The sequence below is a fragment of the Otolemur garnettii genome, unplaced genomic scaffold (assembly GCF_000181295.1).
Source record: "Otolemur garnettii isolate 467f Iridium unplaced genomic scaffold, OtoGar3 scaffold00024, whole genome shotgun sequence".
In the NCBI taxonomy this organism is placed as follows: domain Eukaryota; kingdom Metazoa; phylum Chordata; class Mammalia; order Primates; family Galagidae; genus Otolemur; species Otolemur garnettii.
Window position 1 is genome coordinate 20,529,349 of NW_003852419.1, and position 16,758 is coordinate 20,546,106.

Genomic DNA, 16,758 nt, shown 5'->3' on the forward strand with positions numbered 1-16,758 from the left:
CGCCACAATGTCCGGCTATTTTTTGGTTGCAGCCATCATTGTTGTTTGGCGGCCCAGGCTGGATTCGAACCCGCCACTTTAGGTGTATGTGGCTGGCACCTTAGCCACTTGAGCCACAGGTGCCGAGCTGTGATTAATTATTTTATTAAAATGTTTTGGCTCAATGTAAATGGAAAGTTTTATCTACTATTACTCCACTTCTTACTATGAAAAGTTTGTTTGGAGCAGCTAGGCATGGGAGATTTGCATAATAAGGATTTGTTAGGCTCTAACGTCCACGGGGTTTGGATCTCTATATACACAGTACATCAATATGTTAGGCCTATTTTAGTGGTAAAATATCTCAAAAAGGTTGATATAATTATGTAATTAAATCCCGGACACTTTTAGCTCCCTCTACAGTGAGAGTTAAATAATACACAACCAAAGGACAGGTGTTGCTTAGTTGATTTGTGCTTGTTATATTTACTGGAATGAGTTGGTAAGTTCATTTTCCCCAAGCCAGATGCAAAGGGGCTTTAAAGTTTTACATTTACTTTTAAAGTGTGTGGTTGTCTTATCAGAGATAAAATCCTGAATATTTTGAGGATAAATAGTACTTTTTAATAAGATACTAATGGATCTTTTTTCTTACAGTCTGAACCAATCAAAGTTCTTGTGACTGGAGCAGCTGGTCAAATTGCATATTCGCTGCTGTACAGTATTGGAAATGGATCTGTCTTTGGGAAAGACCAGGTAGGGGCAGTGTTAATAAAATCTTAGATCATTAGATAAGAATATTATTAATAAAACCCTGTATTTAGTTGCAGACAAATTAGAAAATAGTGAAAGAATGGGTAATCCCAATAAATGTAATAAGCACATTGCTATACATCAATGCTAGTAAACTATTTATATTCATCTTTCCTGGTGTTGAAAGCACTACACACTGGAACTATTCCATGTGATGTATTGAGTTGACTTGGTGACCAGCAAAGGTCAGTCAATGGAAGATATCACTAAGACAATAACTATTAAGAGTCATGTGAGAAAGTTGTTACATCAAAACTTCCTTGTTTATAATGGTCTTTAGAACCAAAATAGACAGGAAATCTGTTTCTCAGGTAGAAGCAGGCATTCCAACTTCTAAGATTAATACACTTTAATATCCTTTTCTGAAATATTCATTACTTCAATCTTTACCCAAGGACACTACTTAACTTTCCATGAACTGAAATTGACTATACAGCTGTTAATAAGAACAAGCTATGACATGTCACTTCAACTTGACATTTTATCCATGTACTCCTTTAAAATTCAGTAATGATCATTCTCACTGCATCTATTCACACAAAGCACTGCTGTTTTTTAGCATTACTTTTTCTCAAAGTGGCATATCCTTGACCTCCATTTTTACTGTGACTAATTAATAGGAATTATGTACATATACATACCAAATAAAAGCTATGTGAAAGGACTTTTTGTGAATAAATGACATAACCTACACTAACAGACACTTTCCTTGCTATTTGGCAGCCTGTAATTCTCGTGCTGTTGGATATTACCCCCATGATGGGTGTCCTGGATGGTGTCCTAATGGAACTGCAAGACTGTGCCCTTCCCCTCCTGAAGGGTAAGTTAGAGAGTAAAGAAGATATTTTATAAACCTATTTTATGCCTTACAAAAAATTGGTTTTAGATTTTTGTTAAAGGCTCTCAATTAAAAGTTATTTCATTTTTATTTTATTTTTGTTTCTTGAACTAGAGCTAGTCATTAAGGTATATGCTGACAATAAATAAGGGTAAAAATAAGAAATAATCAGTGTCAAGTAAAAAGACTATACTTTTTTCTCCAAAATGTCTATTTATAATTTGGCTCGGTGCCTGTGGCTCAAGGGGCTAAGGGGCCAGCCACATACACCTGAGCTGGCAGGTTTGAATCCAGCCTGGGCCCGCCAAACAACAAGAATGGACGTCTGCAACCAACCAAAAAAAATAGCCAGGCGTTGTGGCAGGCGCCTGTAGTTCCAGCTACTTGGGAGACTGAGGCGGGAGAATCGCTTGAGCCCAGGAGTTGGAGGTTGCTGTGAGCTGTGATGCCATGGTAGCTCTGTCTCAAAAAAACAACAAAACAAAATGTCTAAATATAATTTTTATGCTGATTAAGTATAATGTTGCAAAAGGGTTACACACTTAAGATTATATAGTCTCACACATTATAAGAGACACAATTATCTACATTGTGTCTAGTGTGTTGTTATTTAAAATCTGTTTAAATGGCAGTAGTAGCTTCCTGTAATGGAAGACTTCCTCAATTTTGATGGGTATCCTCCAGAACCATATACTACCCTGGAAGTTGGTCCCTCATATGTGGTCCTATCCTATTTGCCAGTCCATCAGGTTGAGACATAGTAAATTATCCTAATCATATACCGCATAGTTTGAAAAAACCACAAGAAATTCAGCTAAATGCCTTTGAGAATCATTGAACTGTTACCCAAATGTAAGGCAGAAGTCTTAAATTTGTTGGAAAGATTTATTAAAGTATCAGAAACTAATTTGAATATTTTTCTTTAGCTTTAGCTTCATCATAGGCTTTTTCTTTCAGTAAGGATTAATTGATACTGTCCTAGAAGTTTGGACAAAGCAAAATGTATATACATCCCAAGAAAAACCTTCTTCAAAATTTTTATATCATCTCTGAAGATGCAAATGAAATGAAATTAAAATTAAATAAATTCTCATATCTATCCAGTAATTATTTACTAGAAAGAATACTCTAGCATCTAAATCATTTTTTTATTTATTAAAAAAAAATTTTTTTTTTTTTTTAAACAGTCTTACTCTGTCGTCCTCGGTAGAGTCTGTGGTGTCACAGCTCACAGCAACCTACAGCTCTTGAGCTTAGGTGATTCTCTTGCCTCAGCCTCCCAAGTAGCTGGGACTATAGGCACCCACCATAACACCTGGCTATTTCTTATTGCAGTTTGGCCCCAGGCGGATTCAAACCCGCCATCTTCAGTATATGGGGCCAGCACCCTACTCACAGAGCCACAGTGCTGCCCTAAATCATTTTTTTTTAAAAAAGAAAGACTAGGTGGCGCCTGTGGCTCAGGGAGTAGGGTGCTGGCCCCATATACCGAGGGTGGTGGGTTCAAACCCAACCTTAGCCAAACTGCAAAATAAAAGAAAAAAAAAAAAGAAAGACTATATGGCCCTGCTAAAGCTATTCATTTGGCTCCCTTTTCTCATCCACAGCCTTTTCAAATCAGCTCTATTGTTTCCCATTGTATTCGTTTCTCTGCTGAGTGCCCTCTTGTCTCTAATGGGCCCAGGGTACAGTCAGCTTGTCTTCTGGCAGATGTGAATATGACAAGGGAAGGGAAGGTTCAGCAAATAAGGGTGTAGGGCTGGAAAAAGGATGATTGATCCCTCCTCCCCCCAAAGGTCTTCCTACATATGCCCATTTGTGGACTTACAGCCACCTGACTATGCTACTACTTTATTGGCCTACAAATTTACCAGTGAAAATGTTGAATCTTGGTTATGGCCTTTTTAATACAATCAACAAAAGAGAATAATGATTTACATTCTGGCTCAGCGCCTGTGGCTCAAGCAGCTAAGGCGCTAGCTACATACACCTGAGCCTGCGGGTTCAAATCCAGCCTGGGCCCACCAAAAAACAATGACCCCTGCAACCAAAAAATAGCTGGGCATTGGGGCAGGCGCCTATAGTCCCAGCTACTTGGGAGGCAGAGGCAGGAGAATCACTTGAGCCCAGGAGTTGGAGGTTGCTGTGAGCTGTGAAGCCATAGCACTCTGCTGAGGGTGACAGCTCGAGGCTCTGTCTCAAAAAAATAAAATAAAAATTTTTAAAAATATTTTAAATTAAAAAAAAATAGTTTACATTCTTTAATTATATAGTAAGCAATGTTTGCTTATTGGACTTATGCTGTAGCATAGGAGTTTGAACTCTAGACTGACCTAGGCTAGAATTATAGCCCATGATCCTTTGATTGCAGCTAGTTAATCTTTTTAAATCTCTGTCTTTGTATCTTTAAAATGTGAAGACTAAATAAATCTGATAATATAAAATCTCTTAGCATTATCACTGGCATATTATCTTTCTTTTCTTAGGCCCCTGAAATCAGTGTGAAATGTAAAAGCAAACATTTCCTACTGGCAAAAGAATTAATGGATAGGTTCATTCTCTTTGAAAGAGAAGATTTCAGACTTTGATGTTTAAGTAGCTCTGAATATTTATTGCCATGTCCACAGATGTCATTGCAACAGATAAAGAAGAGATTGCCTTCAAAGACCTGGATGTGGCCATTCTTGTGGGCTCCATGCCAAGAAGAGAAGGCATGGAGAGGAAAGATTTACTGAAAGCAAATGTGAAAATCTTCCAATCCCAGGGGGCAGCCTTGGAGAAATATGCCAAGAAGTCAGTTAAGGTGACCAATATTGTATTTTATGGGGTGTTTCATGATTAGTATTTGAAAGTTATGTTTTCAACATTTATAAGTGAAAGTAAAACTGCCCTTTTTTTTCCAGTTCTGTGCAGTTGTCAGTAAATACGCATACTGAGTTTCCCTTTCTAGGTTTTTTTAGAGTTTAGAAATTTATATTCAGGGTATTCGAAAATATTTTGCCTATTAAATACTATGATGGGGAAATTTATATTTGTCCTTAAACCTATAAAGAAGGCACAGAACTTTATAGTGCCTTTTTGCTATGTGGAGGAGAGTTTATTCAGACACGTGGATTTGCATGTGAGTGTGGAGGGAGACAGCTATAGGACATGTTTATTCTCAAATAGCAGATGGTGAGTTCTGAATGGTCAGATTTTCTCAATGTAGAAGAATTTTAATATGCTTGTCTCTTAAGAAATTGTTAATATGCCTTTGTTCTCTACTTCTTTGTATTCAAGCTATTTCTTTTAGTTTCTAAATTTGTCTTAATGTTACAGTAATCCTTTTACCACTGAACTATCAATTAACTAGAACATAATTGTCACAGCAGATAGGCTTGCTGGTTAGAGGTTTTACTGATAATTCATACACTTTCCTATCCTGACTTCAAAAAAAGGTAAAAAAATTCATAACATTTTTAAAGTTGCCAATTAAACATTATAGATCTATGACATTTCATAGAAGTCTACATTTTTCTGTGGACTTCATTGCAAATAGTTAATTGGTATTTTCTGTAATCACTAACAGAAAATAATAGAAATGAGTTAAATGGAAACCCCAGGTCTCTTAGTAAGATTGCAAAATTGTTTAGACTGCTAAAATCCAGGATGTTTGAAGTTGTAGTATTATTTGCACAGTAATCTCACTTCCTCCAAAGTGTCCTTGTTTGGGGGAAACATTCACTAACCCTGGAGTACTTCAGGGCAGAGGACTACAGTATTTTGTCTGTAGCTTGCTCTCAGATGAGTGAGGCAAAAAAAGACTAAAGATGTGTGTGTGGAAAGAGATGGAGCAAATTGGAGAATCTGGGTAAAAGAGGTAGGGAGTTGGTCTTCCAGCTTTTCTATAAATTTGATATTTCAAAATAAATTTTTAAAAGATTTTTATAACTTTTGAAAAAGTCTATGTAGGCTCGGCGCCTATAGCTCAACCGGCTAAGGCGCCAGCCACGTACACCTAAGGTGGCGGGTTCGAATCCCCAGCCCGGACCCGCCAAACAACAATGACGGCTGCAACCAAAAAATAGCCGGGCGTTGTGGCGGGCGCCTGTGGTCCCAGCTACTTGGGAGGCGGAGGCAGGAGACTCGCTTGAGCCCAGGAGTTGGAGGTTGCTGTGAGCTGTAATGCCACGGCACGCTACCCAGGGGGAGAGCTTGAGGCTCTGTCTAAAAAAAAAAAAAAAAAGAAAAAGTCTATGTATACATTTCCTATGCTATATTGTGTGTATTTGATGTTTCCCAAACCTCCCCAATACAAAAAATAAACTGAAGTATTTTATCCTAAAGATTGATTCAATAGATGGTGAGCTGGTAATCTGTATTTTAGCAAACAGCTCAGGTAATTCTTAAGATTAGGCAAGTTTGAGAAACATTTTTAATTTGCGGAGATAAATCATGGTCTAAAATAAACTTTTCAGAATTTTTCTTAGACTACTTTCATAAGAAGGAAAATGTTATGACTCAGTCAAACAGATAGAGCCTTAGTTTTTCTTTTCTGGCAAGGCAACAAGATAAATGTTCTGTCTGTATTTTGTCACACAGGAAAAATAGAAATGCATATACCTTAGGTCTTAGACATGCTACCTGGACAGTGACTTATATACCTAATGGTGGTGGCTCTATTAAAGAAATGTTTTCTGTAGTCAAGCTCAACATGAACAAGGGAAAAAAAAATTTAGAAAGAAGGATAGAAACCTAAAAATTATGGTAGTAACTATACTGTGTATATTTAGCTCATACAAACTTGGTATAAACACTACTTGTTACACATTTTCAGTCAAATTCTAAGATAATTGAGTTAATAAATATATGATATGTAACTCTTCTGTGCCACCCACCATCCCAGGTGATTGTTGTGGGTAACCCGGCCAATACCAACTGCCTGACTGCCTCCAAGTCAGCTCCGTCCATCCCCAAGGAGAACTTCAGTTGCTTGACTCGTTTGGATCACAACCGAGCTAAATCTCAAGTAAGAAAAATTCATGTTAAATCTGAAGAATGTTCAACTTAAAAATTTTATTCTGTCACTTTTACAATAACTGAATCTGCTAGACATGGCAGTTCACACCTGTAATCCCAACAATCGAGGAGGCCAAGTCAGGTGGATCACTTGAGCTCAGGAGTTCAAGACCAGCCTGAGCTAGAGTGAGACACCAGCTGTGAATAAAACAGCTAGGCATTGTGGCGGGCACCTGTAGTCCCGGCTGCTTGGGAGACTAGGGCAAAAGAATCCCTTAAGCCCAGGAGTTTGAGGTTGCTGTGAGCTATAACGCTATGGCACTCTACCAAGGGCAACATAGTAAGACTCTGTCTCAAAAAAAAATGACAGTAATAGTAAAAAAATAAAAATAGAAAATAAAAAGTCAAAGATATGGCCCCACACAGTGGCTCATGCCTGTAATCCTAGCATTCTGGGAGGCTAGGGATTGCCTGAACTCAGGAGTTTGAAAGCAACCTGAGCAAGACCCCAGCTATGGAAAAAAAAAAAAAAAAAAACAGCCAGGCATTGTGTCTGGCACCTGCAGTCCCAGCTACTCAGGAGACTGAGGCAAGAGATTGCTTAAGCCCAAGAGTTTGAGGTTGCTGTGAGCTATGATCCTATGGCACTCAAACCCAGGGTGACTGAGACTCTGCCTCAGTAAATAAATAAAATAACTGAAACTTAGTTTGTGCTTTCATGTTGTTATTTTTCTTTAGGAGGAAACTGTTTTATTGATTTAAAAATGAATTATTATTAAATTTGTTAGGGAGTCTTTAAATCTTTTCGCTTAAGAACCAGGGTTGGACTTCCTGCTTAATATTATCCTCAACTGTATCTCAGTTGCTAACTATAATTAAATGCAATTGCTAATGTTCTCCTGCTACAGTGGCTAAAAATTAGTTACCAGTATAAATCATTCACATAATGGTACATAATTTAATTTTGTCAGATACATAGGAGATTATAAAAACAAAGGCTTGAGTTTAGTTTTTAGTTTTCTTTCTTTTTAACATTCTGTGAGTATCTATAAAATTTCCTACTTTCACTACTTAGGAACTAAACTTTGTTTTGTTTTGTTTTGTTTTTTTGAGACAGAGTTTCACTGTGTCACCCTCAGTAGAGTGCTATGGCATTACAACTCACAGCAACCTCAAGCTCTTGGGCTTAAGCGATTCTCTTGCCTCAGCCTCCCAAGTAGCTGGGACTACAGGCACCTGCCACAGCGCCCAGCTATTTTTTGGTTGTAGTTGTTGTTGGCAGGCCTGGGCTGGATTTGAACCTGCCAGCTTTGGTGTATGTGGCTGGCACCCTTAGCTGCTGAGCTACACGCCCCAAACCAGAGCTAAACTTTAATTGTTGTTATATTTCCCTTACCTCTTGGAGCCTTAGTTAAATAGGCCAAGGAGCTAGTGACCCAGGAATTAACAACAACTTTCAAAAACTTATAAGCCAGGCCACTCATCTGAGCTAGTTTCTTAGGCTTCTACAGCTTTAACTGGTTTTGGTTCCCTTGGAACCAAAATCATGATAAACTTCTAGTTCTTACACAAAGACATAGTTCCTTTGCCCTAGTACTTGCATCACGGCTACATATCTGAGCTAATGCTTTTCCTTCTAGAGAATATAACTTTGTACAGTTTCAAGAAAACTGATAATCTTTCAGTTCCAGAATGCCTAGTGAAAGAGGAAAGAATGTGCATTTGGTAATCTTCTACTGTAAGTTGAATGCTTTACATGTAATTTTTCAGTTAATTTTTATAGCAACCATATGATGTATCTCTAAGTAATAATCCCTGTTTTGGTGGCACCTGTGGCTCAAAGGAGCAGCCCCATATATCGAAGGTGGCAGGTTCAAACCCAGCCCCAGCCAAAATCTGCAAAAAAAAAATCCCTATTTTACATGTAAGAACTCTGAGTCCAGAGAAGTGAGGGAAGCTCCTCAGAGTCATATAGCTAGTAAATTATGGAGCCACCTGCATTTGTCTGACTCCAAACTCTTATATATGTTCTTACTTAATGATACCAAGTGACCTGAGTCTACTTACTATCTCTAAGACTTTAAGAAAGTCTATCCAAACTATAATTTTTTTTTTTTTTTTTGAGACAGTGTTTAACTTTGTCATCCTTGGGAGAGTGCCATGGCATCACAGGTCATAGCAACCTCAAACTTTTGGGCTTAAGCAATCCTCTTGCCTCAGCCTCCAAAGTAGCTGCACTACAGGCTCCTGCCATAATGCTTGGCTAATTTTTTAGAGATGGGGGTCTCACTCTTGCTCAGGCTGAGCTCAAGCAGTCCAGCTGCTTTGCCCTTCCAGAGTGCTAGGATTACAGGCGTGAGCCACCACACCCGGCCTATAAAATGTTTTATATACCTCAGAGTTGTTAGGAGAATTAAATGAAATCAATTTAAGCCCTTAGCATGGTACCCACACATAGTAAAACACAATAAAGGTTGGCTGTTGTTATTCAACAACAAATTATTCATTTTGTTTTTATTATTAAGAGGAATATAGCCTAAACATTCCAGTTAATTTAGAGGGTATTGGATAATATGCTTAAAATGCAAATGTTCTCTCAGAGGCTTTGCACTATGAGCTGGGTCTGGGAGCTAGGAAAGAATGAGAGATTGAGTGATTAGAGGCAGGAGATTTGGGTACTATGGGGCCGTTATAAAGGAAAAGATAGGCCTGTTGGGGTTGTAAACTCTGGATTACCAAATGATTACTTACTTAGTTCCTAGGGACAAAGAGGTAAAATGAGGACTCTTGAGAAATCCCTTTCTTTGCTCTTTCACCTAAGGCCTTGTGAAGGCAAGCTTTGGGAAATTCTGTTTCAGAGATTCCAGTCAGTGACAGTTTGTCCCAGTGCAAAACGATTTTCCTTACAGGAGCAAAGTTTGAATAAGGGGAGAGGGAGAAAAGAAGCTGTGTCATCAAACTTTCACCAACATGTTTGGCAGGTGGTCTTTGTTTTTCACAGTCCCTAGGTTAGGTAGTTTTCTAGCAAATCAATCTGGTACAGTGAGAGTTTTTAGAAGTTTTGTTTGTTTTTTTTGAGGCAGAGTTTCACCTTGTCACCCTTGGTAGACTGCTGCAGCATCATAGCTCACAGCAACCTCTAACTCTTGGTCTTCTCTTGCCTCAGCCTCCCAAGTAGCTGGGACTATAGGCACCCTCCACAATGCCCAGCTATTTTTAAAGGTGGGGTCACACTCTGGCTCAGGCTGGTCTCCAACCTGTGAGCTCAGGCAGTCCACCCACCTTGGCCTCCCACAGTGCTGGGATTACAAGCATGAGCCAAGAGGTAGGGTCACGCTCTGGCTCAGGCTGGTCTCCAAGCTGTGAGTTCAGGCAGTCCACCCACCTCGGCCTCCCAGAGTGCTGGGATTACAGGCACGAGCCAAAAGGTAGGGTCACGCTCTGGCTCAGGCTGGTCTCCAACCTGTGAGCTCAGGCAATCCACCCGCCTCAGCCTCCCAGAGTGTTAGGATTACAGGTATGAGCCACCGTGCCCTGCCCTCCTTTTAGAAAATTTTTGAAGAAACAGTTTTTTCCTCTAACAGATTTAATGGTCTACATGGAGTTTCTAAGGGAGTGAGGAACTGTTTTCCTAGGTAAGTATTAATTTAGACTAGCTTTGACATGAATGATATTCAGAAATTGTATCTATTGAGTGCAAAGTAGTTGGCCTTTGCTATTCAGACAAAAACGGATTATTGATTAGCTGAAAGAGATCAAAGGAGCAAGAGGAAGCAGGCAGTGAGAACAAAGGAAGTAAAGGGAGCCAAGGAGATCTGAGGGAAGAGAAGCCAGCCTGGAGGCATTTTATCTTGACTGTACTTGGGAGCAGTTAAAGCTGACATTCACTGGAATTATGGGCTCTAAGTTCTTGGTAACATACATAGTCTTGGGTTACTTGCCCAATGTATAAATTTTCTTTTTTTCTCTATAATGCCATCTAAATATAAATGTAAGTATAAGGGCAGTTCTTCTGAAGTCCTTTCAAGTCAGAAAATGTTATGCATTGAACTGCAGGCTAAGCAGATTGATAGCTGGTACCCCAGAAACCACCTGTCTGGTATTATAGATAATAATCCTAATACTTGCAGAACTCTATAGGAAGCAGAGATTAGGTCAGAAGTGAGACCATCACAAAGATATTTTAATTAATTTTTTAGATAATCTATTTTAGGATTTACAAAATTAATCTCAGCTGGTTTAAGGGTCAGAGTGAAAGTAAAGACAATTTACTTCTTAACTAAATAAATTAGTATGAAGGCCAATCAAATCATTGTAAACATTTTCGTGGCCTTTTTTCATCTCTATCCTTTTGGGTTGGGTTTTTTGGTTTTTTTTTTTTACTTTTTATTTTGGAATAATTATAGACTCGAAGTTGCAAAAATAGTACCATCTACCCATTACCGTGCTTCCTCCATTGGTGATATCTTATAAACTATAGAGCATTATCAAAACCAGGGTTGGTTTTTACTAAACTACACACAGTGCTGTTAACTAGATTTGACCAGTTTTTATATTTACTCATTTTTTTATGTCTCTGTGAATGATTCTGTGACATTTAACAATTACGTACCAAAGGATAGGGCCAGGAACTGACTCCACAGAAGTGGTTTTTATATATCTTGAAGATGGACAACCAAACATTTGAAAACAAATCATCAGTCCCTGACCCACCCTCCATTGGTAGGGGACTGTTTTAATCACATTCCTATATCCACCGTCATAATCAAGGAACAAATTTTCCCCATCACCCACAAAAGAACTCTTTCATATTCTCCCTTTATAGTCACACCTCCCTGTCCTTCCCTAAGTCCTGACAACCATTCATGTGCTCTCCTCCTATATAATTTTGTCATTTTGACAGTATTATAAAAATGAAATCCTGCAGTAAGAGACCTTTTAAGATTGGCTTTTTAATTTAGTTTAATACCTTTAATGTACATCCAAGTTGTTATATAAGTAGTTCATTCCTTTTTATTCATTTTCTACATTTCCCATTTATGTAAGATATGCCATAGTTTGTTTTAACCATTCATAAAGGACATATTGGTTGTTAATGTTTTGGGGCTGTTACTATCTTAAAATATCAAAGGATATTCCCTTTGTAATTTGGTAAATGTTCACATGGAATTTTGGTGCAGTTCCTTTTATTTATTTGGGCTAAAGCTACAGACCATGGTACAACTAGTTTTTTCTCTCATTCTTACCATTACAAAGAATAGAAAAATTGGCCACATTGTTACTCTAATAGATCAACTTCCTAAAATGTTTTTTCTGTATTCCTTTCCACATAATAAATTACGCTTTCTAATTAGGAAGAAATTATATATACACCTAACTGTAATTTGGGGCGGGGGGTTGCACATAAACTTATCAGACAAATAAGCTGATTTTATTTCAATTAAATCTTTCAAGACATAACTTTCTAACCCTTTTTGTGGCTATTGTATGTACTACATGTGTGATTGCAAGGCATTACAGAATCATAAAGTGCTTTCCAAACCTACAGTTAAAGATGGTTACATCTGTTATAATTTGTATGTGTGTGTGCATATATATTTAACTTCTTTCTCTCATTTTTCTAATCTATAAAATAAGAACAGTCATACTTTGATCATCTGAGTTCCATCTGACTCCAAAATTTCATTTGTAGGATTACTTGAAAATGAATTTGTATATAGTACATAATAAAAATTTCACCTAAAATGGAGAAAGTACCTAAATACCCTATTGCTCAGAAGTGGTGAGGAGACATTGCCAAGTAAACATTAACCATGAAACAGAGATTACATTTATGTACACATATTAAAGGAATATTAATCTCTTGGTTCATGTTTTATATCAGATAAACCTACTGTACTAATAAGTTAATCACAAAATATAGCATAGTTTTTACTCTTAAATATTCTATCCCATTCAAGTTCACATTTATGTATACATATTAAAGAAATATTAATCTCTTGGTTGATGTTTTATATCGGATAAACCTACTGTACTATTAAGTTAATCACAAAATATAGCATAGTCTTTACTCTTAAATATTCTATCCCATTCAAGTTCACATTTATGTACAATATTAAAGGAATATTAATCTCTTGGTTGATGTTTTATATCGGATAAACCTACTATACTAATAAGTTAATCACAAAATATAGCATAGTCTTTACTCCTAAATATTCTGTCCCATTCAAGTTCACAGTTATTGATGCTATAAGCAGTTTCAGGACATTGGGAAGCAATAAAATTTCCATTTTTACATATCAATATAAATCTTGTGTTCTCTTGAAATTTCAGCAACTTTTTACCTTTGCTTAAAGGGATTTGTCAAACAGGTCACAATTAGAAATAAGCATTTGTCTAAGTGATGTATTTGTTTTAAATTTAACTAGATTGCTCTTAAACTTGGTGTGACTGCTGATGATGTAAAGAATGTCATTATCTGGGGAAATCATTCCTCAACTCAGTACCCAGATGTCAACCATGCCAAGGTGAAATTGCAAGGAAAGGAAGTTGGTGTTTATGAAGCTCTAAAAGATGACAGCTGGCTCAAGGGAGAATTCATCACGGTAAGAAAAATCTGTGAACCCCGCCTCACTAGCCAAGCATAAAGAACTCTTGAGGGATATAACATTGCTGACAGAGTATCTCTCCAAGTAATGAGAGAGGAAACCTCAAGGAGAGCAGGCCTTTCAGTCACTCTCCTGGCTGCGTACTTTGTTCCAGGATCATACTAAACCAGTCATGATCCAATCTGATTGGCAGTTGAGATTGTCTGTCAAAGTGAAAAAAAGTAGAGTATCCTCTAGTTATCTGGTTATCTTTATCCCAAGACCCATTTCTTTGTATGAAGTATGGTAAAGGTTCTATGGCAGCAGCCACCCTTTTTGGTACCAGGGACTGGCTTCATGGAAGACGGTGTTTTTACAGACCATAGGGTAGGGGGATCTGATAGGAAGCAAAGCTGGGACTATGATGCCAGTGATTGGGAGCAGCTGTCCATACAGATGAAGCTTTGCTCACTCACTTGCCACACTCACCTTCTATGTGGCCCAGAGATTGGGGGCCATAGTTCTATGCGGATTTATAGTTTTTTCTTTTCAAAAATACTAGTACTTATAACTTAATTAGGTTAGTAAGGACAGCATTTGGTACACATTAAGCTATGGTAGTAGCCTTTCACCCCAAGGTCAACTTGAAATTGATGAAAATTGATTTTGCTGTTATGATTAACACTGCTAACTTTGCCTGCCCTATCCCAGACTGTGCAGCAGCGGGGGGCTGCTGTCATCAAGGCTCGAAAACTATCCAGTGCAATGTCTGCTGCGAAAGCCATCTCTGACCACGTCAGAGACATCTGGTTTGGGACCCCAGAGGTGAGGATTCAAGTGATTTCTGTAGGTCACTCTTTTTATTTTGTCCCCTGGTGCTATAATGTAAAAAGAACATGGTCTTAACAGTCAGGTTAGGTTCATTTCCCACCTCAACTACCTACTAGCTGAATAGCCTTGGGAGTTTCTTAACCTTTCTGAGCTATTTTGTCAGGATTGTGAGGTTTAAATGAGATTATATATGGAAAACACCTAGCACAATGCCTGACACATGGTAGGGTTGACTTTTGTTTTCTTATTAAACCAGTATTGGGCCACAGCTTCCTCATCTGTAAAATGAGAATTATGTTTTCTCTGGCCTATTTCACACTTCATTTGGAAGAGTGGAATGAGATAGTATCAATGAACGTTTTCTGTCATGGAGTGCCTGGTGCTGGTGACAGTTCCTTATATAGTAATGAAGTTATGCACATAAAATCTCACCTGGTTTGATTTTGCTAGTTCACGTGTCAGTTGCAGAAACTAAAGGTATGCACTATGAGAACATAGAACATTGTTACTTGCAGGGAGAGTTTGTATCCATGGGCGTTATCTCTGATGGCAACTCCTATGGTATTCCTGATGATCTCCTCTACTCATTCCCTGTTGTAATCAAGGTAAGGTATTTTAGATTTTTTTTTCCCTTTTATGAGAAAGCAGTTACATGTTTTTCTTAAAAATGATGTAATAGGGGCCGGGCCCAGTGGCTCATGCCTGTAATCCTAGCACTTGGGAGGTCAAGGCAGGTGGATTGCCTGAGCTCATGGGTTCAAGACCAGCCTGAACCAAAGCAAGACCTCATCTCTAGCTTGGCGCCTATGGCTCAAGTGGCTAAGGCGCCAGCCACATACACCTAAGGTGGCAGGTTTGAATCCAGTCCAGGCCCGCCAAACAACAGTGATGGCTGCAACCAAAAAAAAGTAGCCAGGCATTGTGGTGGGCGCCTGTGGTCCCAACTGCTTGGGAAGCTGAAGCAGGAGACTCGCTTGAGCCCAGGAGTTGGAGGTTGCTGTGAGCTGTGATGCCACAGTACTCTGCCCAGGGGGACAGCTTGAGGCTCTGTCTCAAAAAAAAAAAAAAAGACCTCTCTAAAAATAGCCAGGCTTTGTGGCAGGAACCTATAATCCCAGCTACTTGGGAGGCTGAGACAAGAGAATCACCTGAGCCTAGGAGTTTGAGGTTGATGTGAGCTAAGATGCCACAGCACTCTTACTGAAGGCGACAAAGTGAGACTCTCCAAAGAAAGGGGTGGGGGGCAAAAGATTTGCATGATCTGAAAACAAAAGTATATTGTTGCTCTGTTTTATATTAATGCTGAAGCTAATAGCTTTTAAAGATTCTTTTAAGATTCAGGGGGGTTTAAGTTCAAGTGTCCTGTTTTCATAAGAATTATATGTGAATTAAGATCTGTGAATTAAGATCTGATGGATCTGATGTGAATTAAGATTTTAAGCTACTTCTCTAGAATCAGACTTAAACAGGCATATTTCTAGATACAAGTTCAAACTAGGTTATTGCTTGCTGGAAGATCAGTTCTAGTTTAATTGTAAATCTCTTATTTGCAATTATTTTCAAACAGAATAAGACCTGGAAGTTTGTTGAAGGTCTCCCGATTAATGATTTCTCACGTGAAAAGATGGATCTTACTGCCAAGGAACTGGCAGAAGAAAAAGAAACTGCTTTTGAGTTTCTTTCCACTGCCTGACTAGACAATCATTTTGATGTTACCAAATGCCCCAAAGCTAAAGGATCTAAATGTCGTCTTTGACTCTAGTACCAAATAATAATAAAGCTATACTTAAATTACTTGTGGAAAACAATGTATTTTAAAGATTGTGTGCTTCTTAGTACAGATTTGCAACAGTTCATCATCATGGTGTTAGTGCTACAATCTAAATAAATATATAATCAAATGAAAGTGACTTAGACTCTTAATTTCTAGTTAATATTTAGTGTCTGTTCAGAAAACAAACTTGTGTGTTTCCTAGCTTGCCTAATGGATTTTTTTCTTTATATTTTTAAATCAGGGAAAGACAGTAAAGCTAGAAAATGTTAGAAGCTAAAGCATAAATTTCTTAATTTAAATAGAGTAGGGAAACCTATCTTATGATAATGAATGAATCTTTATTTGGGGATATATTTTTAAACATTACCTAATTAGACAAATATTCATCTTTTTTTTTAAATCTTAAAGGTTAATTCATACTTTGTAGATGATTTGATTTTAAGATTAGCTTTTGAGTAGATTGAAGATAATACACTTTTACCAGTTTTATGCCATTAAATGAAATTAGAACATATACATAATAGGAAAAAATGATAAGTCTTCCCTCAAGGGATTATTCTTTAACAGAAAAGGAATCATTTATATTCCATAACCAGTAAATGCCATAGAAATGTATGTTATTGTTAATACATGTAGTTCTCAATCTAAGCTTCTTACTAGAAACATGTTATTTTTTAAAACTAGCCTTTTTTCAGGCAGCGCGTGGGGCTCAGTGGGTAGAGTGCTGGCCCCATATACTGAGGGTGGCAGGTTCAAGCCCGGCCCCAGCTAAACTGCAACAAAAAAAATAGCTGGGCATTGTAGCAGGCACCTGTAGTCCCAGCTACTCGGGAGGCTGAGGCAAGAGAATCGCCTAGGCCCAGGAGTTGGAGGTTGCTATGAGCTGTGTGACACCACAGCACTCTACTGAGGGCAACAAAGTAAGATTCTGTCTCTAT

General features: G+C 38.1%; 1 protein-coding gene across 1 annotated transcript in view; it reads left to right on the top strand.

The window, feature by feature from the left end:
- MDH1 (malate dehydrogenase 1) overlaps positions 1–15,952 on the top strand; it is a 21,369-nt gene extending 5,417 nt beyond the window's left edge. The window contains exons 2-9 of the mRNA XM_003787953.2: positions 637–735; positions 1,516–1,612; positions 4,258–4,433; positions 6,516–6,638; positions 13,057–13,233; positions 13,927–14,040; positions 14,562–14,651; positions 15,614–15,952. Of these exons, the coding sequence (XP_003788001.1) occupies positions 637–735; positions 1,516–1,612; positions 4,258–4,433; positions 6,516–6,638; positions 13,057–13,233; positions 13,927–14,040; positions 14,562–14,651; positions 15,614–15,739 (1,002 nt within the window). The 3' untranslated portion in view covers positions 15,740–15,952. The remainder of the gene's footprint in view (positions 1–636; positions 736–1,515; positions 1,613–4,257; positions 4,434–6,515; positions 6,639–13,056; positions 13,234–13,926; positions 14,041–14,561; positions 14,652–15,613) is intronic.
- Positions 15,953–16,758: the final 806 nt, after the last annotated feature.